The sequence below is a fragment of the Haliotis rubra genome, unplaced genomic scaffold, assembly GCF_003918875.1.
Source record: "Haliotis rubra isolate DU_JTF1 unplaced genomic scaffold, ASM391887v1 Scf775, whole genome shotgun sequence".
NCBI classification, from domain to species: Eukaryota; Metazoa; Mollusca; class Gastropoda; order Lepetellida; family Haliotidae; genus Haliotis; species Haliotis rubra.
The window spans coordinates 434,301-459,435 of NW_025767496.1; the positions used below are offsets into that span (position 1 = coordinate 434,301).

Here is a 25,135-nt window from a genome sequence, read left to right on the forward strand (position 1 = left end):
TTATTACGACTGTCACCAGCTGTGACAGCCAAGCATGGTAGTACACTTGGTCCGGTCTAGTAAGGTCATATTAGGGGTCGCGCAATTTGGCACCACAACTGGTTCTTGCATATTTGCTTGTCACCGGAAATCTAGTAGCGGAAGTAGCGCCTTGCGAGACTTACGGGCCCTTTAATAGAAAATTTACCTTCGGTTTGAAATCATTAGCTGTGAATGCCACAAAATGTATGTATATACCTTTAAGAAATGCTCGTAACCTTGATCTACCACTTGACTGTACGATTAAAGCCTTCGATGTAATGATACTCCCAATTCTTTTGTATGGTGCAGAAATTTGGGGGAATTCAAACTCAAATATAAATATTCTTGAAAAGGTACATCTGAAGTTTTTGAAGTTGGCATCTGGTCTTAAAATGTCTACACCTAACTTTATGGTGTATGGCGAGCTAGGCAGAAAACCATTAACAATTCCGATAGCTAACACAAAGATAAGCTACTGGCGTTCAGGAACGGAAAAACTATCGCTGTGACCTTTTAACTTTTATCACATCAGATGTATCTTCCAACTATCAATCTCCTTGGGTTAGCCACATTGAATCAATATTAAACAACTGTCTTTCATATGTATTACTGATGCCAAGCTTATATGACGGACAGTGATTGGTTAGTATGATCGACACGATTCTCAGTGATCAGTTTTTTTCAATCATCGAACAGTTCAGTTACTAACAGTTCAAAAGGCTTTTATTATAAATATTACAAGAAATTACCTAAATTTGAAAATTACCTTTATCTACCAAAATCTATCTCTTATCCCTTACTTAAATTTAGAACTACAAATCATAAACTACCAATTGAAAAAGGTCGCTGGACCAATACACCAAAAGAAAATACAACCTGCAACCTTTGTAATTCATCAGCCATAGCAGACGAATTTCATTACATTTTTCGATGTACATCACTTGAAAGTTATAGAAAAAATCTTATACCAAATAGATATACCAAAAATGCCAGCCTCCATTCTTTCAAATTACTCTTTTCATCCAGTAAAAGAAAGGAACTGAAATCCCTTGCAACATTTATACATATTATTGCAACACGAGTGTCATAACCTCTCACTATCATGTTTGTTGTACCCATTATATGTACTGCCATCTTGCACATCATACTGTATTATTATACCTTGTAATTCACTCTTATACCACCTTTGGTGGTCCTATGGAGAATAAAGAATCTGAATCTGAGCAGACCGGGCGCGCTTTGTGGATTTGTCAGCTTACTTCCGGGGCCAAACGATACCTCCGAAGCGATTTGCTTCGAAATTTTATGCCATTCTCTCTCGCGATATCTATTACGTATTGCTGCCATTTAATATGTACCTTTACGGTCAAGACAAAATATTTGAGGCGGATCAAGGAGTGCGATAGGCCTCACGATCAGCTAATAATAAATGTCGGTACCATCGTTCACGAAACCTACGTCTGCTCGAAGGTGAGAATTTGCACGAAGTTCCACACCCTTGTACATGTGCAGAATCATTATCAATAGATGACAACAAATAGCAGATTAAGACTCTGCAAGTGTTATAAACACTACAAAATTGGTTTTGCTTAACGTAAATAGCCAATAGTGGGCATTGAGTGTTGCACAGTTTAGGAGTACATGTTTTGCACAGTTTTGTAAATACTTGTCACATAGGACACACTGTCTCGCAAAGGTTTTCATGCTAGCTATTTCACAACATATGCTATAGTTTTACTTGGAATTGGCGATGAACGACATAGTAAGTACTGTTACATTATAGAACAATTGGTGGATATCGTTTCCTTTGCTCTTAGATATTCTTTAATTTGTCACACATTTTTAAAGTTTCAAAATCGTAATCTGAAGGTCCCTCTGTTATAAGTGCAAATTATTCTAGGAATTATATATTTTATTCAAACGGAAATATTGTCAATGTCAGCAGTTGCCTATCACGCAATAAATAATCATATTAGTGCCCATAACACCATGCATTAAGTATTTCAAAATTTCTGTGAAGAGATGGGACCTTATATTGAATTACCTTACTCCATGTGAATCGAAGAGGAAAATGACGAGAGTGGAATAGTGACTTTTTTCCTGAAGAGGCATTTAGAAGCTGGTATGATGAAGTGGAACACTTTTTATGGATAGACAACTTCTTTGTTGCAGTAGTAGTTGCGACGTTCGGTGTAGATCCTAACACCGTTATCAAGCAAATGATACACAACATTTGCACAAGGAGAAATATATACATGGCGGGTATTGGTTTATACAATAGAAGAGGTTGATGTACGGTGTGTTGACATGAGTCTTGTTGTGATAGGAATGATTGAAGCCAGTAGACAAAGGGTGGGTTATTCTTGATTAGGCTTGATTAGTTGATCGTAAGCTGTGGGGATGTAATAACCTTGATCTCTGTTGATTGCCGGGTTGAGTCGTTTGATGTTGATTGCCTCTAAGAGTTTCTTATCTTGTAATCTGACCGGTTGACTTCTAGGATGCTGATGTTGTTCCAAAGTATGGTATGGTTCGGGTGGGCTTCGGTGTGGTCGAAATGGCTGATTTGGAGTCTTTTTTCTTTACAGATGTCTGATGTTCCTTGATTCGTAGGTTTAGGGGCGAAGGGCTTGGGTTGTGGAGCTGATGTTCTTTGCTCTTCTGACTAGGGTGGCGATTATACCTCTCTTGACTTGTAGTGGGTGATTAGATGAGAAGTGAAGATATTGGTATATTGAATAGTGACTTACTGGAATATTGAACAGTGTAAATAAAAGTGGTGCATTTCTTAACTATCAGAACATTATTTGTTTTGATTTTTTTACAACATAAATTAATTACAGGTAGGGGAGGTATATTGATACATTATTAATGTAATAACACAACTATCATTTAATTAATTCACTGGAAATGATAGCAATGTATGTTTTAAGAATCTTGTGTCCTTTAGTAAACGTGGAAAGGTAATCGAATAAATAACAATCAAACCAATTTATTAATGATTATTTAATTGATTGACACATCAGATTGATATGATTTTAAGGCAGAACTAGGCAAACAAACACTATATACATATCATGGAAGAACAATCACTTGGTATTAACTTAGTTAGTTTCCTGCTTTAAGATATGGTTGGGTTATTTTAAATAATATATTTACTAATGAGATAATGCTGAAAGTGATTACTAGTATCATAACAAATAAACATTATTTCAACATCCAAAGAAATTGAAAAAAACAAAGGCAATGTTTTGGTAACACCGCGGTCAGGCATTATTCAGTCCGGGAACAGAATAAATTACAAAATCCTCAGTTGATTTTGTCATGTAACTGGATTGTACATTGAAACATATTTAAGCCAGATTTGATGTAATTCTTCTAAGAAATCATCAGCTTTTGATGATGTTTCCAACATTTGAAGACTGAGCCAAAGTTTTGTTTATTAAGATATTGTTTCTGGACAAATTGGTCAATGTTTGTTGATTTGGAAAATGAGCTTCATATTGAATTGTTTTTCTAAACTTTTTTTATGACTTTACCAAGTTTTGGAACAACTTTGAATATATCAAAATTAGTGTTATATACTCTAAGGATATGTTTTCAGATCAAATAAAGCAAAGAAGAAGCAATAATGTGTAATTTTATTAACAAAAAGCTTTGAACATGTGGCATATTCTTTGCACCTTATGTACATTAGTAGTTATAAGTATCTTTGAAGACATTAATTGTATCTAAATAGGATTCCATAACGAAGTACCCATAGAAAAAATATATTGGATAAGATGATTTGAAAAGGATTGTCTTATGTCCACTGTCATTTTAGATTGGTGTGGAGATGTAAAAACATTTGAAGAGGGAAATTTTACTAAAAATTGCTGCAGATTAGCCGTTGAATATTAGCTTCTGGGTAGGTCCAGACACATCCCTTGAAACATACTGTTTACATGCCCAATCACCTTTTCCAGATTCCCAATTAAGATCAAATAAGTTATGTTGTGATTGATTTGTGTACATTACAGACAAATAAGTGAGTGAGTGAGTGCGTTTAGTTTTACGCAGCACTCAGCAATATTCCAGCTATATGGTGGCGGTCTGTAAATAATCGAGTCTGGACCAGACAATCCAGGGATCAACAGCATGAACATCGATCTACGCCAGTGGGATACGATGACATGTGTCAACCCAGTCAGCGAGCCTGACCACCCGACCTCGTTAGTCGCCTCTTACGACAAGCATGGGTTATTGAAGATCAATATTCTAACCCGGATCTGCACGGGTAGTGGAGTAGTTGTATGGATGACCATATTCAACCTCTTGACGCCTGAGGGTTTCTTGGGATCTGTTTCTGTCCTACACTGAAGCACATGTGATGCCTCCTGAGGCAAGTGAGTTTGGTGAGTATTAAATGGGGATTAAATGTTAATTTAGATAGAACAGAGATATTAGTGTTGAGAAGTGGTGGTAAGCTAAGGAGAACAGAAAAATGGATGTTTGGAAATCCTCAGGTTAAGATATCAATGTTTTATGATTACCTGGGAATCGTAGTTTCTAATAGATTATGTTGGTCTAAAGCAATTAATGTTCTTGTTCAGAAAGGCAATAAGGCTTTATTTTTAGTTAAACACCTACAGTATAAGTTACAAAATATTTCTCCCACTGTTTTATTTAAGATTTGTGATACACAGATAAAACCAATTTTACTTTTTTCCAGTGAGGTATGGTGATTTTCCAAAATTGAACATGTTGAATCTTTTCTCATTAAATTTTGTAAATATGTTTTAGGTGTTGGGTATTGTTTCTCAAATGATGCTGCTTTGGGTGAATGTGGTAGACATGGTCCGTTTATTGATTATCACAAACGATGTATTACATTTTGGTTAAAATAGTTAGCAATTTAAACTGTTAGATATCCAAAACAATGTTATTTATTATGTAAATCTTGAGATGAATGTAATCGTATAACATGGGCATCAAAGCCTAAACACTTACTATTTAGTTATGGCTTTGGTTTAGTGTGGATCACACATGAAGTGGGTGATCAAAACACCTCTATTGTCAATTAAATAGCATTTGTGTGCTATCCCAGAAAGGGAATATAGAAGACTTTTATGTTTAAAGCGTATATGTGAGCTCCCTATAATGGTTGACATTGGTAGACGGTGTGACATTCTCCGCTGTAATAGAATATGTACATTATGTGCGTTAGGTTGTGTAGAAGATGAATATCACTTCCTTCTAAAATGTCCATTGTATGACTATCTCAGATCAAAATATATACCAAGATATTATTGTAATTCACCCACGATGTTAAGGTTTAAAACTCTTCTACCATGTAATTAAATCAATATTTTAATAAATGTTGCAATGTTTATTAAGGAAAGTCTATTTCTCAGAAATTCCCATCGGTCATTATAATGATTATCTTGTATTATGTTGTACATGGGCCGTTGGCCTTTATACCGAATAAAGAAACTGAAAATGGAGTTTGATCGAAAATGCTTTTGTTCACATAGCATAAAATGGGTACAAGGTAGGAAGAGATGGAAATGTGACTACTAACTTTTAACTTTGCCTGACAGGCAGATTGTAGGGAGTTGATCACCAAGCGCACTCTGTTCCTCTGGCGGGAGTAACGCTAAGAGTGCGTATTAAGCGCATTGTAACTATGTACACAGAGTCAACCTAGCACCATAATGTGTCGTGATATTTAACAACGTATTTAATTCTCTAATGTATTGTTAATGTATGTTTATATATCTGGTAATGCGTGGCAGTAGGATATCGTTGAACATGGATTTCCGTAATGATTTCTTTGTATGGAGCTTCAGTGTGACAAATTAATGCACTACATCCAGGAATTCGAGGACACAGTAAACAGTTATTACAAATCATCCATGTTGAGAATATCATTGTTGGGTTTAACACCAGCATGTAATCCCAAACATCGTGATAGGTCCATACATTTCTTTCCGGCATCGACACTTGACAACAACACGATCCCAGTTGTCAAGGCCTTGATAATGACAGAGTAAACGCAATTACACGTTTTATAATAGAGCCCATGTTTACCAAGTATAGATTTAAATTTATATTTATAGAGTACTACTATACGAGCATGGAAGGTACATATGAACCAGTAGTATCCGATCACACCGCAGTGTCTGGCACAGCTTATCCTGGTGTATCCTAGTCAGTGGAACCCCGAGTCAGACACAATGGCAGGGGATGTATGTGACCAGGTATCAAGTGGGAAGTCCCTTCGATCCATTCTGCAAAGATTTGCTGACAGAACATCCATGCAGGGTGTGTCCTTTCTCAGAACCTCCCGGAGTTGGTACGCAAGGGTAATTTGGAGTTCTCTCCTCCTGACGTCTTTGGCAATGCTGTTTTATCACCTGACCTACCTGATACAGATCTACTACAGTTGGCCAAAACACACATCGATGAGCATAGGGTTCAGCCCATTGCCTTTCCCAACTATAACCATCTGCAACACCAACCCCGTGAGGTTGAGCCAAATGAAGAATGTATCCAGGGAACTGAAAATGTTCTTCGAGAAGACCAACCCTAACTATCTCGCTCAAGAACTAGAGAGAGAGAATCGTAAGGTACGTCTATGCACGAACTGTGGGGTAAAAATAAACCCCAAACCATCATCAGTTGAACGTATTAACTTCCTTTCTCTGATACTGGGTCTTTACATATGTGTTGACATTCTTTCGTGATGTAAACACTTGTAAATAGAGTAGCGACATATAATTGGTCTTGTATGTAAAGTTGTGAACGGTATCTGTGGCCTACATGGATTTACCTTTACACTGTTTTAAAGGAGACATATTAACTCACAACATTTTTAAAGATGTTATAAAGATCACACAAAGTATACATTCACACACACAAAATGGTCATATCTGCTGTCATTGTTTTCTGAAAAGTAACAAACAACCGCCCCAATTCGATAGCCATCGCTTAAGCACATTGTAATCGCAGCTTCGTCGAAGACGGGCTGTGACGTAATAGATGCAAGACAACGCCATCTTGCTTTGTGTACAGTGCTTATGTCTAATTGTTTGATCGGTATTCTAGAAGCTGGTGAGTCAAACATGAAGCATACAACTTTATGAAACTTTCTGCTGCTTTATGTATCAACTGTATTCCTCAGTGACGTATTCCCGTCAATGATAGTTGTAATGTCACGCTGCATTGTCCCCATACTTGCTCTCCCACTTCCTGTAGGAGTTCAGAACCGTTGAATTCCGGTGGGCCAGGGTTTGGGGCTACATAGTTGCTGGTGCGTATTGTTGACAATGATAAGAACAGTACGCCCGCGTACCAGCCGGCACGTGCAGTACGTGAACGATATGAAAGTCGGCTGAAAGCATCCCATTCTGCTTCTCTGTTGTCCTGTATCGCATCCCATCTTGTTACTTGTGATATCGGAACCAAAGAGTTAAAACATTTGCGGCATAAACAGACGTTTATGGAGGTCTAACGAAGACATTTGCCGAAGTGCAGCACGTCTTGTCACTTTGACCACCAATTTATCCGCATCATCTTAACACAAATATCAGATCTCCATAAGATCATCCATAAAAATACATACATTATACAGTACGTAAAAATAGCTGACACACTCAACGTGACAGGAGACATTTCTGAATTTGTTTGTGGTTCTGTGACGAATAACCTTGGTGGTTGTCACTGATCATCTGGCCTATCATTGAAGGGTGATTTTAACAAAATGTCGAACAGGCACTGACGTAAGTTCCGAGGTTACTACAGAATATATTGATATTCTCAATATGGTCGAGTCGAGAAATGTGTGTTCATTTCTTCGTTTAATTTATTAGGATATGCATTCAAACACTCCGGCCAATTGCGAAGATTACAATTTTGTACATGATCACAAACAAGGCTCCTATTTTCATTTGTGCTTTGTGATGTTCTGGGGTTTCAGGAATTTCATACTGCATTGATTTCAGAGTCTTGATAGTGCAGTAACATGGTTTCGTCTTCTTGTTGATTGCAAAGCTGGTGTTATAGTGGTTTCACTCTTCCTTCTAATACGATACACATAACAATCAAGATTCGGCAGTGACGTATCACTAACTTTCTGGCCCTCTGATCACTTGATGATCTGGATTATTGCAATCCGCGGTTGCAAGGCAGAGGTATTGCTGTGTGGCATCAAGGATTCAATACTAGCCGTTTTAGTTTAGTTTTTTCGTGTTTGGGAATGGACTATTGGGAATAGCAGCATCAAACTTACGGACGTGTTGCAAGTTTTTGTCTAAAGGTATTACTTACTTCTGGTATTTTCAGACGATTCTCGAAAACACAGCGTCGTTTGGATTAATCAACATTAACTTTACCACCGTGGACTACTTCACGCAGATGTCGAACATTCAAACGCGGGAGCAAGGGAGGGAAATGGGTCTCAATGAAAGTTCAACCTCTGCCAACATTCAGATTGAATTCCAGAACCTGTTTATGAAAGAGACACGGTAAGATTCAGTGGTACAGGCGGTCAGGGTATTATATTTGTAATCGACAGTGCAGGTGATGGTATAGGGTGGTATGGGGAAGCATATGGGGATTCAGATGAGGTCATCTGTGGAAAATATTAACAGGGTAGGTAAGGGTATTTGTTGTACAGGTTTCGAAGGGTGTTTGCGGCACAAACGAAGCGATCTCATTAAGCTCTCTGCTGCACATGTGAAGAGGCCAGATAACCTGCAGTACAGGTACGGGTAAAGGGGTCATCTGAAATGTGGTTAGGATGAGTTCAGCACATGATTCCCCTTTATGTCCATCCTCAATGTTCCCCTTGTGGTTTGCTTGAATTATAACACTCACTCTTAATCACTTCGCCTTCACTGCACTATATATGCTAACAATTATTCATGATATATCAGTGGATCTGCCTATATGCATGTAAATAATATATGAGAAGCTGTTTGCAGGCAGAGGAGGATAGCTATTGGACATCAACTGGACGACATGATGATGGATTGCTCCTTCGCCTGCCAAACATGTAGTCAAAGGTAAATATAAGCAGATACCACGCATTGATATGAGATATCCACCTTCACGGAGCTAACAAAGGTCGGCAGACAGACGACCAAAGTCGATTGCTGAATACAACCATGCCCAGGCAACCCATTTGCACAGGACAAAACAGAGAATTCCACACATTTCGATCAGTTGGATAACCGAAGGCAGCCATTGTAGTGTAACATCCTTTATTGATATTAGAATTATGTCATTTCAGTAGCCTAACATATTCACTGGGGACACGGGGACTCACTCGTGTGAGGCGCTATACGCCGCTATGTGGTGCTGTGTCCTTTTGGCACAACAAACGCTATGGTCGTGGGGTCGACTCCCAGTATGCCCAGGTTATGTGTCCGCTACGCAGGCCTGCATAAAGGTATGGTCGTGGGGTCGACTCCCCGTGTGCCTAGTTCATGTATCCACTATGCAGAGCTGCAAAAAGTTATGGTCATGGGGTCGACTCTCCGTGTGCCCAGGTCACGTGTCCATGCGTGTCCACACCAAACCCATGCTCGGGGGTTTCACCACGGTGATAACGTCCTCAGTTTTTGATGTCCTCAGACATCTGCCAAGCCGAACTACAACTGGAATACCCTTTAATGCGGCGTTTATCAGCACTCACTAACTAACACATTCATCGATCGTCAGTGCGCTAGACACTCCATGAAAGTCAGACAAAATAACTTCCCTTTTTTATTCAGGCATTTCATTAGGAAAACGTCGTCCACATTCGGGAACTGCTACACCTTGGAGCACACGAAGTTCGTCAGCAAGAGGAGTGGTCCGACACATGGTGATTAGTTTACTTCTTCACGAACACATACACATATAATAGAGTGCGCTACTTCAGTTAGATTCAGGGTCATCTCGACACCTTGGTAGAATCACTAAGGTGCATGGTCACTTGGATAGGGATACTGAACACACCAATTTGGGATCTTCTTGATTCCGATGACCCTATATGTTGTGTTCCTGCCCATCTACTGCATCTCTACCTGTCTACAGGTGACCCTGTATGTAGCGTCCTTACCTGTCTTACTAATTACTGTATCGCTACAGGTTTGCAGGTGACCCTGTATGTAGGGCCCCTACCTGTCTTACTATTTACTGCATCTCTCCCGGTCTGCAGGTGACCCTGTATGTAGCGTCCCTACCTGTCTTACTATTTACTGCATCTCTACCGGTCTGCAGGTAACCCTGTATGTAGCATCCCTACCTGTCTTACTAATTACTGTATCGCTACAGGTTTGCAGGTGACCCTGTATGTAGCGTCCTACCTGTCTTACTATTTACTGCATCTCTACCGGTCTGCAGGTAACCCTGTATGTAGCATCCCTTCCTGTCTTACTATTTACCGTATCTTTAACGGTCTGGAGGTGACCCTGTAAGTAGCGTACCTACCTGTCTTAGTATTTACTGCATTTCTCCCGGTCTGCAGGTGACCCTGTATGTAGCGTCCCTACCTGTCTTACTATTTACTGTATCGCTACAGGTTTGCAGGTGACCCTGTATGTAGCGTACCTACCTGTCTTACTATTTACTGCATCTCTCCCGGTCTGCAGGTGACCCTGTATGTAGCGTCCCTACCTGTCTTACTATTTACTGCATCTCTACCGGTCTGGAGGTGACCCTGTATGTAGCGTCCTTACCTGTCTTACTATTTACTGTATCTATACCGGTCTGCAGGTGACCCTGTATGTAGCACCCTACCTGTCTTACTATTTACCGTATCTCTACCGGTCTGCAGGTAACCCTGTATGTAGCGTCCTTACCCGTCTTACTATTTACTGTATCTATACCGGTCTGCATATGACCCTGTATGTAGCGTCCTTACCTGTCTTACTATTTACTGTATCTATACCGGTCTGCATATGACCCTGTATGTAGCGTCCTTACCTGTCTTACTATTTACTGCATCTCTACCGGTCTGCAGGTGACCCTGTATGTAGCGCCCTACCTGTCTTACTATTTACTACATCTCTACCGGTCTGCAGGTGACCCTGTATGTAGCATCCCCACCTGTCTTACTATTTACTGCATCTCTACCGGTCTGCAGGTGACCCTGTATGTAGCGTCCTTACCTGTCTTACTATTTACCGCATCTCTACCGGTCTGCAGGTGACCCTGTATCTTGTGCCCTACCTGTCTTACTATTTACCGTATCTCTACCGGTCTGCAGGTGACCCTGTATGTAGCGTCCCTTCCTGTCTTACTATTTACCGTATCTTTAACGGTCTGGAGGTGACCCTGTAAGTAGCGTACCTACCTGTCTTAGTATTTACTGCATTTCTCCCGGTCTGCAGGTGACCCTGTATGTAGCGTCCCTACCTGTCTTACTATTTACTGTATCGCTACAGGTTTGCAGGTGACCCTGTATGTAGCGTACCTACCTGTCTTACTATTTACTGCATCTCTCCCGGTCTGCAGGTGACCCTGTATGTAGCGTCCCTACCTGTCTTACTAATTACTGTATCGCTACAGGTTTGCAGGTGACCCTGTATGTAGCGTCCTACCTGTCTTACTATTTACTGCATCTCTACCGGTCTGCAGGTAACCCTGTATGTAGCATCCCTTCCTGTCTTACTATTTACCGTATCTTTAACGGTCTGGAGGTGACCCTGTAAGTAGCGTACCTACCTGTCTTAGTATTTACTGCATTTCTCCCGGTCTGCAGGTGACCCTGTATGTAGCGTCCCTACCTGTCTTACTATTAACTGTATCGCTACAGGTTTGCAGGTGACCCTGTATGTAGCGTACCTACCTGTCTTACTATTTACTGCATCTCTCCCGGTCTGCAGGTGACCCTGTATGTAGCGTCCCTACCTGTCTTACTATTTACTGCATCTCTAGCGGTCTGCAGGTGACCCTGTATGTAGCGCCCTACCTGTCTTACTATTTACCGTATCTCTACCGCTTTACGGGTAACCCTGTATGTAGCGTCCTTACCTGTCTTACTATTTTCTGCATCTCTACCAGTCTGCAGGTGACCCTGTATGTAGCGTCCTTACCTGTCTTACTATTTACTGTATCTATACCGGTCTGCATATGACCCTGTATGTAGCGTCCTTACCTGTCTTACTATTTACTGCATCTCTACCGGTCTGCAGGTGACCCTGTATGTAGCGCCCTACCTGTCTTACTATTTACTACATCTCTACCGGTCTGCAGGTGACCCTGTATGTAGCATCCCCACCTGTCTTACTATTTACTGCATCTCTACCGGTCTGCAGGTGACCCTGTATGTAGCGTCCTTACCTGTCTTACTATTTACCGCATCTCTACCGGTCTGCAGGTGACCCTGTATCTTAGCATCCCTACCTGTCTTACTATTTACCGTATCTCTACCGGTCTGCGGGTGACCCTGTATGTAGCGTCCTTCCTGTCTTACTATTTACCGTATCTTTAACGGTCTGGAGGTGACCCTGTAAGTAGCGTATACCTACCTGTCTTAGTATTTACTGCATTTCTCCCGGTCTGCAGGTGACCCTGTATGTAGCGTCCCTACCTGTCTTACTATTTACTGTATCGCTACAGGTTTGCAGGTGACCCTGTATGTAGCGTACCTACCTGTCTTACTATTTACTGCATCTCTCCCGGTCTGCAGGTGACCCTGTATGTAGCGTCCCTACCTGTCTTACTAATTACTGTATCGCTACAGGTTTGCAGGTGACCCTGTATGTAGCGTCCTACCTGTCTTACTATTTACTGCATCTCTACCGGTCTGCAGGTAACCCTGTATGTAGCATCCCTTCCTGTCTTACTATTTACCGTATCTTTAACGGTCTGGAGGTGACCCTGTAAGTAGCGTACCTACCTGTCTTAGTATTTACTGCATTTCTCCCGGTCTGCAGGTGACCCTGTATGTAGCGTCCCTACCTGTCTTACTATTTACTGTATCGCTACAGGTTTGCAGGTGACCCTGTATGTAGCGTACCTACCTGTCTTACTATTTACTGCATCTCTCCCGGTCTGCAGGTGACCCTGTATGTAGCGTCCCTACCTGTCTTACTATTTACTGCATCTCTAGCGGTCTGCAGGTGACCCTGTATGTAGCGCCCTACCTGTCTTACTATTTACCGTATCTCTACCGCTTTACGGGTAACCCTGTATGTAGCGTCCTTACCTGTCTTACTATTTTCTGCATCTCTACCGGTCTGGAGGTGACCCTGTATGTAGCGTCCCTACCTGTCTTACTATTTACTGCATCTCTACCGGTCTGCAGGTGACCCTGTATGTAGTGCCCTACCTGTCTTAGTATTTACTACATCTCTACCGGTCTGGAGGTGACCCTGTATGTAGCGTCCTTACCTGTCTTCTATTTACTGTATCTATACCGGTCTGCATATGACCCTGTATGTAGCGCCCTACCTGTCTTACTATTTACTACATCTCTACCGGTCTGGAGGTGACCCTGTATGTAGCGTCCTTACCTGTCTTACTATTTACTGTATCTATACCGGTCTGCAGGTGACCCTGTATGTAGCACCCTACCTGTCTTACTATTTACCGTATCTCTACCGGTCTGCAGGTAACCCTGTATGTAGCGTCCTTACCCGTCTTACTATTTACTGTATCTATACCGGTCTGCATATGACCCTGTATGTAGCGTCCTTACCTGTCTTACTATTTACTGTATCTATACCGGTCTGCATATGACCCTGTATGTAGCGTCCTTACCTGTCTTACTATTTACTGCATCTCTACCGGTCTGCAGGTGACCCTGTATGTAGCGCCCTACCTGTCTTACTATTTACTACATCTCTACCGGTCTGCAGGTGACCCTGTATGTAGCATCCCCACCTGTCTTACTATTTACTGCATCTCTACCGGTCTGCAGGTGACCCTGTATGTAGCGTCCCTACCTGTCTTACTATTTACCGCATCTCTACCGGTCTGCAGGTGACCCTGTATCTTGTGCCCTACCTGTCTTACTATTTACCGTATCTCTACCGGTCTGCAGGTGACCCTGTATGTAGCGTCCCTACCTGTCTTACTATTTACTTTATCTCTACCGGTCTGCAGGTAACCCTGTATGTAGCGTCCTTACCTGTCTTACTATTTATCGTATCTCTACCTGTCTGGAGGTAACCCTGTATGTAGCGTCCTTACCTGTTTTACTATTTACTTTATCTCTACCTGTCTGCGGGTAACCCTGTATGTAGCATCCTTACCTGTCTTACTATTTACTGCATCTCTACAGGTCTGCGGTTGACTTGTATCTCGTGCCTGTTATATCTCAGTATGTAACTGTATTTGTGTCTGTGCATAGATGAACCTGTAATTGATGTCCTTTCTCAGGTCTGCAACTTATTTTGAACCTGGAGAACTATGAACAACTGGAGGGTATCACGACGGGTAACGGGTTCCAGCTGGTAGTCAACCCCCACGGCATGCTGCCCTTCCCAGTCCATGATGGGATCACCATAGATGCTGGAAAGGAAACGAATATAGCTTTGAAGAAGGTGAGGAAAAGTGTAGTGAGATGTCTGTCTGTCTGTCTGTCTGTCCGTCTGTCTGTCTGTGTGTGTGTGTGTGTGTGTGTGTGTGTGTGTGTGGTGGTTTAACATTGTCATTCTTACACTTATATATCGATGTACGTGTGTCTCCGTGTACTCGTCCAGGTTGATGCTGGTTGGTATACATGTACATGACGTAGGTGTAACGTGGTTATAACGTAGATACTCCACTCCAGTACAATCTTTACCTCGATGACGCGCCAAGAAGATCGAACCACCTACATTTCTTTCCACTAGACCATGAAGGTGAGTGAGTGAGTCTAGTTTTACGCCGCACTCAGCAATATTACAGCCATATGGCGGCCGTCTGTAAATAATCGAGTCTGGACCAGACAAATCAGTGATCAACATCAAGAGCATCGATCTACGCAAATGGGATACGATGACATGTCCCAATCAAACAAAGCGAGCCTGACCACCCGATCCCGTTTGTCGCCTCTTACGACAAGCATGGGTTACTGAAGATACATTCTAACACGGTCTCGGGTCAGACAGCCTTTAACAGGTGTATATAATATACCTTGTTTAGTCCACAGTGTACAGTTTTTGTAACGCCTTGTTTAGCCACAATTGTTCACCTCAATACACAGAGGTCACTTAGGTCACTGTATCAATGTTATAGGTGGCGATCCACCGACTGGGCGCTCCCAAATGGGACTGTGAAGACGGGGAGATGTTTCGACGCAAATACAACATCACCTACTCCGTGCAGGTTGTGCTTTTTAAACTTTACCTGGTTTTAAAGTAAGTAACTGAAATGGGTTTTGGAACAATACTTGAAAGACATTCAAATAAAATGCTGCCCATGCGTGGGAAGAAAAACCAGTATGACCAGGGATTGTTTTGCTTGACCGTTTAATGGTTAATCTTGAACAGGACTAATCTTGGGATTCGAACCCATAATTGTCTGTTTTCAGTTGTATCGAATAGATTACTCAGTCATCATTGATACCAAGTGTCTCCAGTGTTTCAATTTGTGACCGTGTCTCCTTTTGTTGTGTCTCTCGTGCGACTCAATAGATCATCTTCTGCTCGTGTCTGACCTCTCTCGCGTATCTCTATAGATCATCTTCTGCTCGTGTCTCACGTGTCTCGCGTATCTCGATAGATCATCTTCTGCTCGTGTCTCACCTCTCTCGCGTATCTCGATAGATCATCTTCTGCTCGTGTCTCACCACTCTCGCGTATCTCTATAGATCATCTTCTGCTCGTATCTCGCGTATCTCAATAGATCATCTTCTGCTCGTGTCTCACGTGTCTCGCGTATCTCTATAGATCATCTTCTGCTCGTGTCTCACCTCTCTCGCGTATCTCGATAGATCATCTTCTGCTCGTGTCTCACCTCTCTCGCGTATCTCGATAGATCATCTTCTGCTCGTGTCTCACGTGTCTTGCGTATCTCAATAGATCATCTTCTGCTCGTGTCACACCTCTCTCGTGTATCTCGATAGATCATCTTCTGCTCGTGTCTCACCTCTCTCGCGTATCTCAATAGATCATCTTCTGCTCGTGTCTCACGTGTCTCGCGTATATCAAAAGATCATTCTCTGCTCGCGCCTCACATGTCTCTTCCGTGTCCATAGATCATATTCTGTTTGTGTCTCACGTGTCTCCTGTGTTTTGTGTCTCTTGTGTTTCAAAAGATGATCTTCTGCTCGTGTCTCACATGTCTCTTGTATGTCAATATATCATTTTCTGTCGGTGTCTCTGTGACCTGTGTGTCGATGTCTCTTTCTGCTCCCGTGTGTGATATACTGTATTGTTTGTGATATCTTACTATATTGTGTGTGATATCGTTCTATATTCTGTATTCTACAGACTTGCCAGCTGCTGTGTGAGCACGAGATGATCTCCAACACGTGCAAGTGTTATCACGTGTCGGAGGAGGAGATGATCATACTCATGAACACCACTAAAGCTTACCCGGCATGCCGGACTAAGAAACGTATGCCTCCAACAGAAACCGCATATACACATGAGCAATAATAGGTACTCACCATCTGAATCAAAGGGCAACATTTACATTTTACATTTTACCATATGGCACACGTAAAACACGAGCTTCAAACTATATCTTCAAAGCTATTGGTCGCATGTTCATGCGAAGCGAAGGCACTGATAAAACAATTTGATACTCCGAATTTGGTTTTCAAAGTAAATATTCTATCCCAAAAAAGAAACGCATAGGCGTTTTGTATGTTTTGAAATCTATTAATTATCTATTGTGTTCAAACAATTGTAAAAATATGTAACGAAAGTGTTGATAACATGATTTTACACAATTGCACAAGTACAAAATCGTCTTCACCCGAACATGTTGATTTTGATGAGATTTCTTACAAGGATTTAACAACGCATCGCCACAACGCAACAAAAATCACCTTCCAGTTGAAAATGTGCAGCAAAGAGCATGCACTGTCTGGCTATAAAAACCCAGATTACTTACGGAAATCGACATTCGTTTTGAAGGAGTTTCAAGTCAAATCACTACGCCACGTCTTGACGCTGCGACACGGAACATCGCCATTGAAAGAATGCACGCTGGAGACTACCAGTCTTCTGTTGCCAGGCGTCTGAATGTTGGTCGGAGCACGATATCACGGCTTACAACTCGTTACAACCAAAGTGGTATAACAAATTACCGTCCCCGTACAGGCGGACCTCGAGTCACCACTGCAGCCCAAGATCGGTACATCCGGGTACTACATTTGCGTGGTGGTACTGCCACGGGTGAGAGAACAGCAGCCAGGGTGCCGGGACTTCGGAGCATATCCGGTCAAACTGTACGGAACAAGCCCTGAAACGTTGTACTCGAGAATAAAAAGAAGATGTAACCCAGAAAAAAATCTCTATGTTCATCAAATATCATCTTCTATAATGCCAATCAAGCATGTACGGAACAGGTTGAGAGAGATCGGACTGAGAGCCAGGAGACCGGACATCGGGACCGTGCTACGTCGTCACCATCGCGCTCAACGTCTCCGTTATCTAAAATTATCCACTTGGTTGTATAGACATTTCCTTCTTCTAAACTGATGTAAAAATTCATGCACTAATGTCTATTTGTGGACGAGTTATCCATGCTTGAAAATACAACATTTTCGCAACGGATGTCTGGCATATGCGTTTCTTTTTTGGGATAGTATACAAGAACGGGTAGTTTTTTCGTACTTGTATACAAAAGTAGACGGTGCTTATTTAATGCTCATGTGTATATATGTTGGCTTTACAGATCTGATGGTGAAAATTTTGATAGGTTGGTCGAAAAACAGTTCATTTTACGAGGTATTTTAATCATCTTTCTCTGATTTGGGTAATAGTTGGTATTTTTTTAGATTTGTCTAGTCTGCGTCCGTGTACAAATTCGTAATCTGAAATCTAACAGCACCACTTTATGGATCGGTTGGTCTGTTTGTTGATTAGGATTTAACACTATCATATAAAAGTACATTTTAATCCATTATGACGATTTAATATTGGTAAAAATGTTCTGTAATAGCTACACAAACATATCTTGGATTTTTCTTGTTGGTAAAGCTATTTTTAGCGTAATTTACTAGTCACTGTGTACGTGTATGTTTATGCAAAATTAATGTCAAAATATTCTTTTAAAATAATATAATTTAAACGGTAGAAATCAGAGGAACTGTGGACTCCGAAAGTAGAATTGTCATGATTTCTCCATGATATGAGCTTAACTCTTACTATTTGACATAATCCATTGTATCACAGTGCAGGATACCACGTGGATACCTATTACTTGTTTGACCATTTTCTTATCTGTTCATTTGTAGAGGTTCGCTGTGTGCTGGACCAGATGGCATTGTTTGAGACCACGACACAAAACTGCAGTTGTGGGAATCCTTGCAGGTAAGCGGCAGACAGTCTGGTGGATAGATGTGAGCCCCGCAATACAACGACTGGGTATTTTCATAACAGGAACTTTGTTGACATATGTTATTGTATCCCAATTGCGTAGATCGATGCTCATGATTTTGATAACTTGATTGTCTGGTCCAGACTCGATTATTTACAGAAAGCCGCCATATGGCTGGAATACTGCTGAGTGAAAAGTTAAAACAACCAAGCAACCGACTTGCCTGTTTGGTTGCGGAGACTCACGGTTTATAGTAGACATATAAGATCCACCTCTTCTCCCAATTCATCTATTATACACTTGGGGAAGTCACGTATGTTTAGCCTGTCTGAAAATCAGAGCTGATTTTTTAAAGAGTATGTAATAATACAATCTCAATGTGATGAGATGTTTACAAATTATATTTACTCATTATTATTCCTCTCGGGCAAGTGGAGAGGAGTTTGTCGGTGTATATATGTATTAGAGTCAGCGACGTTAGAGAAATAAGATACAAACGTCACAATATGTTGCAGTAAAAATGCGATTATTACCTGAAAATATGTATGAGCATTAAACCATGTAAGGTTTGTTTTCTTCTCAGAGAAACAAAGTACGAGAAGAGGTTATCCTCCCGACAATGGCCTTCGCACAGCTATGCGGTAACAACAACCTCAGCAACATCAACAATATCAATGCATGAATGTTAACCAAACAAAGTGCCATGTCAAATCGGCCCCGGCCAAGCTTTTCAAGGGAAGGATCCCTGAACGACCGCTCCATTGAGTATATATGCAGTGTGTTGAGAAGAAAGGCAACCCTGCCGATTCCCTTGCTTGGGTTAAGTCGGTTGGCCTGAAAAGTGAAATAGAAGGCTTTCTCTTTGCTGACCATGTCCAGTCACTTCCTGGATGTCCATCCATAGTCCGACCTAGAATATGCACAGGGTGTTAAGGAAGTAATATAATTGTTTAGAATAATCCCGCATAGGCCTACTTCATACGGCCACAGACGCATCCTAGCCAACAAACCTGACCTTGTGGGTCTTTTTTATAAAATTGCTGAAATTATTCATATCATACAATTTCTGTCACAGTTAACACCAATGTGACTTACAAAATTCATGAAAAACATGGCTAATATGCGGTCCTCACTTTCGAAATGCAATCCAAGTACCAAGTTGTCCGACTCCAAACTATTATTGCAGCCTTAGGTCAGGTATTTCCCAGTCTGTTGACTTGGGGAGCGTACCCAGCTTTGCTGCCAGGAACACACTCAGCCTTTCTAACTAATCTGGGTTATGCAAAAGGCTTCAGTGTTTGGGAGTCTTCACATTTTCCAAAGGTTCTGGGTGGGTTCCACTAGACAGAAGTCGCTGTTTGGTTTGCGTATAAAGAGAGCAAAGGTCCTCAACTTCTGATGTGGCTGTCCAATCTGCCCGCCAGAATAACATAAAGCCTCATTGCTGCATATATTGTTATTAATCTGTATAATGAACAATTATAATGAACACATTAGGGGTGAAACGGTACGCTCTTATCACGGCACGGTACGTATTGCGGTACAAGGCCTTCGGTTCAGTCCGTTCGGTACGGTATATGCGATGTGATCATAATGCAGAAAATTTACAACAAAAAACAAACTTTACATTGTTTAATAACACGGAGAAAAAAATATACATAATCTTTATTTTGAATGAACAACACTGTCATTTTATGACTAGATAGAAGAACGATACGAAAACCAAAAATACCGAATTTGTGGATTGCATTATGGTATACACAACCGAAGGCAAAATACCGCGGTGTACCGTTTCACCCCTAGAACACATTTACAGTCTGGGGTGCGTGTGAAGGGGACAACGCTGAGGCTATCTAGTCTGATTGTGCCAGGATCACCCGAACCCTCTTTGCTGCATTTTCTTTCAACTGAACGTGTAAAACATAAGATAGGCATTTGAACAGCGCAGTACTCTCAAATGGTATATTGTCTCGCTTTAAATCGTTCTAAATTCACCATGTATAATATTTAAAGTTTTCATGACATTACATATACTCAACAAAATTAGAAACTTGACACCCACATTACATTATCGATAATTATTGGAAGGTGGGTGGGGCAGTCACGTGCAGCGAGTCAGGTGATTACGTGCACTGAAACGCAAGAAGACTGACTGCAAAGCAAGAAAGTTGCAAGTGTATTGAAAAGGCGATCATGTCGAGACTTACAAATCACCAACGTAAGCGTGTCTTTGATGGGCTTCATGCTGAGCAATCAGCAGCAGTTGCACGAGACCTGACTGCAGTCATCAGTCAACACTCAGTGTTAGGACTCGCGTGCAACAGTAAGACATCGATGACGGTCGCCCTGGGGTGCCGTATGTGACGTCAAACCAAGAAGACGTACAAATATTGTTACGTTCCCTCCGCAACAGATTTGTGACTGCAACTTCCACTAGCAGTCAGACCACCAGGAATTAACCGTGTTCCTCAGCTGTCCGACTAGACGACAATACACAGGACCAATCCTGACGTAAATTAAGAACAGTCCGCAGAATTGCCAGACTAAACAAGAGGCAGTGAAACAGGATTGTCTTCCGTGACGAGTCACTTTACACTACGCTTTGCCAATGGCAGGTCACGGGTGTGGCGCAGGTGGGGTTAACGTCATGCACAGTTTTGTATTGGCCAGCGTTTTGGGAACATTTTCTGCGGACGGTCGATCTCAGTTGACTGTCGTCCAGGGGAATCTCATCGCGATACACTATTGGGACCAAGTTTTAACTCCCGTCCTTATGCAATTCATGCATCCAAAGTAGTACTGGATTGATATTTCAACATGACAACGCCACGCCCTATTCCCCAGTTTTGGGAGGGCAACGTTTGACGTTGTAGACGTCATAGACTGGCACTCCCGTTCCCCAGACTGAACATGATCCAACACATTTGGGGTGAGTTGTGAAGACGAGTGCCACATGAGGTACATCAACCAGAATGATGCACGAACTAAGGTCACGCTCGTTATGGTGGTGGTGGTGTAATTGGGTTTAACGTCGTGCTTGAGAATATTTCGCTCATATGACGACGTGCATGCGTGTGTATGTGTATGTGCGGCTGCTTGTACTAGCCCAGACTGAAGCTGGTTTTATAGTGCTAGCCCACTGAGATACCATGCCGCAGTGAAGCATGAATACCCCACTCAGACAAATTATACTGACTCCCGAGCCGACCAGTCCTTGTTGTACCCATTAATGCCGAGCGCCAGGCAGGGACCAACAAGTACCATATTTTAACGTCTTTTGGTATGACGCGGCCGGGATCGAACCCGCGACCTTCCGCTCTCCGGGCGGACGCTCTAACCACTACACCACGCTCGTTATGGACTTCTGTTGAAAAGGTTTTATCAGTGTGAAATTTGCGTTGGGGTGACAAGGGCATTATTTCTATAATTACTTCCCTTGTTTTGTTGTCTGTATCATATCAGTATCATACACATCCATTCTCATAACAATGAACACACTACTTTCATTGTGGGATTCAAATTTAACAAACGGTAAGATTTCAATTTGGTTGAGTATATGTATACTCTTAGCATTATTAGCCTACTGCTTATCTAGTCACTGACCTTGCCCGAGGTGCGCTCTGCATCCCTCTTAACCTGTTTGTTGATGCAATGTCACCTGGTGCTACAGAACGTGCTGAAACAGAAGCGTTGCAAGGTGATCTCCGCTGCCGACTGCGCAAAGCTGAACATCCCTCCAACGGACCTAAGGTAAAGCTAGTTCTGGTGCCTCTTCATATTACAAGCATACTTAGACGTAATAAAGAAATCATGAAATAAATGAATAAACGTCCAGGGGAAAATATTGTTCAAAGGAACCTCGAATTTTTATTCTCGTGAAAAACGTTAAGAGTACTACATACAATATCTTTGTAAAATGAATATTCTGTGCATGTACGTGCATTTGTTTTAAAATGTAGTAATTAGTATTGTCTTGTGATAACAAAATAACAGGTTTACAGTGATTTCTCCTGCCTACAAAACGATATTTGGCCCCAAATTAGGACTGACTGACTGACTGAGTTTAGTTTTACGCCGCTTTTAGCAATATTCGAGCAATATCACGGCGGGGGACACCAGAAATGGGCTTAACACATTGTGCCCATGTGGGGAATCGAACCCGGGTCTTCGGCGTGACGAGCCAACGCTTTAACCACTAGGCTACCCCACCGCCCCTCCCAAATTAGGAACGACAACTGTCATGCCGTAGGTGAAGTCACTTGTATTTCATTTATAACAAGGGTGAAGATTGTTAACCTTCAATGAGTTTAATTGCAGAATGTTAATATATACACATGAGCATTAATCAAACACCATTCACATTTATGTAAATACGAAAACACTGCAGGTTCTTGCATATGCTTTGAAAACCAAAGTTCTGGCTGTAACATATTTTACTCGGATTAATACAAAACAAAACTGAAATTGAAATTTGCAATCTGAGAGGAATTACGACAGACGCAAGTAACGTGAAGAGTGAGTGAGTACAGTTTGACGCCGCTTTCGGTAACGTGTACAAGATAGCGACTTTCACCAGCCTAATGAACTGTACGCCCTGTCCTCAAGTTAGGGTTGCACCACAAAAGACGTTCCTGACTCTATCTCCTTGTGAGGAAGGGACGTCTGATTGGACGACGTAGCCTCCTGTCATGGTACTGGTGGAGAGCCATTTCGTCACTGCCAACGCAGTTCCTAGACATTGGTCATGGGATTGCGTCTGACGAATGGAGAGTCGGGCATTGGTCCTTCACGGTCTTCAAGGTCTTGGACCGGTGGTCACGTGACTAATAACCATGTACTTAGTGATCAAGTTAGCACATATTTTGTGACAGGCCAATAACGTGCTGTCGTGTAGTTTCTGTTGGCGTCTAGCCATTTCAAGAATGCATAGCGTCTTTTAAATCAAGTTAGAAGATACCACAATTAGGGTATCAAAAGCCAATGTGCTTGGTGACTCTGGTTCACGACCCATAGCTTTTAATATATCGTGTGAAGCCTTTTGGTACCAAAATTATAACATCTGCCCTTGAAATTAGATGGTGCTTAATTGATGCTCGTGTGTATGCAATGGTACATACCTGTGTATTTAAGAAAATAGAAATCCTGACATTGTAAACATGTTCTTACTGCGGTCACTTAGTCTCATTCTTTTTCACAATTTCATTTCAAGTTTAAACTTCGCTAAACTGAACATCTTCTACGAAGACCTCAACTACGAAGTAATGAAAGAGGAACCAGATTATGAGGTACACACGAAGGAGAATTTACTGAATATACACAGTTGAAACATGAATTCAACCATGCCATTCTAGGCTGGAATTGAATTCATGGTTTAAATGTATTCCCTTGTCTCTGAAAGACAGACCACAATGTAATGTTAATAACGTCCACGGGTCCAGTGTGTCTAGTTGCTAGTGTTTATTTGAAGTAGGGAGTGAATGACGACACCCGCAATTACCAGTCACACGAAGTAACGCATTCTGTCCCGGAATTACCACTGGGTCGCTTGTATGTACAGGTAATGGATTTAGGCCTCAATCAGCACTATTCCAGCTTTAGAAAGGTATGATGCGGGAATTAGTGAATGACCAGGGGGTATTTTATTAATGCCAGGTGGAAATGAATCTGTTGATGGAGCTCCCACCAAATGAATATTCATCTGTCAGCACCACAACTTTGCTCGTGAGTTACACCAGAGTCTAAATACTTCATGAACCGAAGATACATAAACAACAACTTAAATATGATATCAAACCCCAACTCAGTCACTCATGCCGACCTTTTATGTGTGTTGTCCAGCTGACCCAGTTCGTGTCTGACGTTGGAGGTACCCTTGGCCTCTGGGTTGGATTATCCGTCCTCAGTATATTCGAGCTCGTGCAGCTGCTCCTCGAGTTATCCACGTTTGCCACGTGCAGCGCGTGCAGGGCGAACGGCCCGGATGATGACACCCAGAAGTTGAAGGAGAAAAAGCCACCTGACTTTCTTCCTTCCTACCCATCCAACCCAACCGGTCACATTTCCGGCTTTTCGGGCTACTGAACATGGTATCTTCACTACTGAATGGCCCTGCAACGTTGACACACGTAACTGTCGGTGACGGAAATAAAGATTAACTGAAGCAGTAGGCCTATTCAGTGTTTTTTGTTTTCACTACCATCACATCACATAAGAGAATGTATACTTGTTACTCAAGATTATTAAACCAGCCAGACACACGTTATACACATGTTTAACAATATTCCAGCAATATCACGGCGGGGGACACCAGAAATGGGCTTCGCACATTGAAACCATTTGTAGAATCGAACCAAGGTCTTTGGCGTGACGAGCGAATGCTTAACCACTTGGTTATCCCACCCCTCTTACACAATACATATACAAACATGTTTTTAGATTATAGTGTGCGAGGAGGTAAATTTATATAATAATTGTAAAAATACACAGGAAACACTGACAAACTCCTCGATATAACAACGCACGAGAGAAAATATAAACGCAACACGGTGTAATTACGTAATTAATAATCGTCACGACGACTGTAGTCTCTTCAACATCTTTAAAAAACCTGGAGGCAAGCAGTTTATTTGTTACATAAGTGTTTAAATTCATTATGTAAATTCACTCA

At 41.8% G+C, this 25,135-nt stretch overlaps 1 protein-coding gene across 1 annotated transcript; it reads left to right on the forward strand.

Annotated features, from left to right (window-relative positions):
- Positions 1 to 6,236: 6,236 nt before the first annotated feature.
- On the forward strand, positions 6,237 to 24,549 carry LOC124260776 (amiloride-sensitive sodium channel subunit beta-2-like). The gene is made up of 12 exons (XM_046695095.1): positions 6,237 to 6,629; positions 8,344 to 8,525; positions 8,985 to 9,065; positions 9,777 to 9,868; positions 14,374 to 14,537; positions 15,214 to 15,303; positions 16,410 to 16,536; positions 18,386 to 18,461; positions 19,052 to 19,109; positions 22,139 to 22,218; positions 23,678 to 23,753; positions 24,307 to 24,549. The coding sequence occupies exons 1-12, from the start codon at positions 6,237 to 6,239 to the stop codon at positions 24,547 to 24,549; spliced, it is 1,662 nt and encodes a 553-aa protein (XP_046551051.1).
- The last annotated feature ends 586 nt before the right edge of the window (positions 24,550 to 25,135 follow it).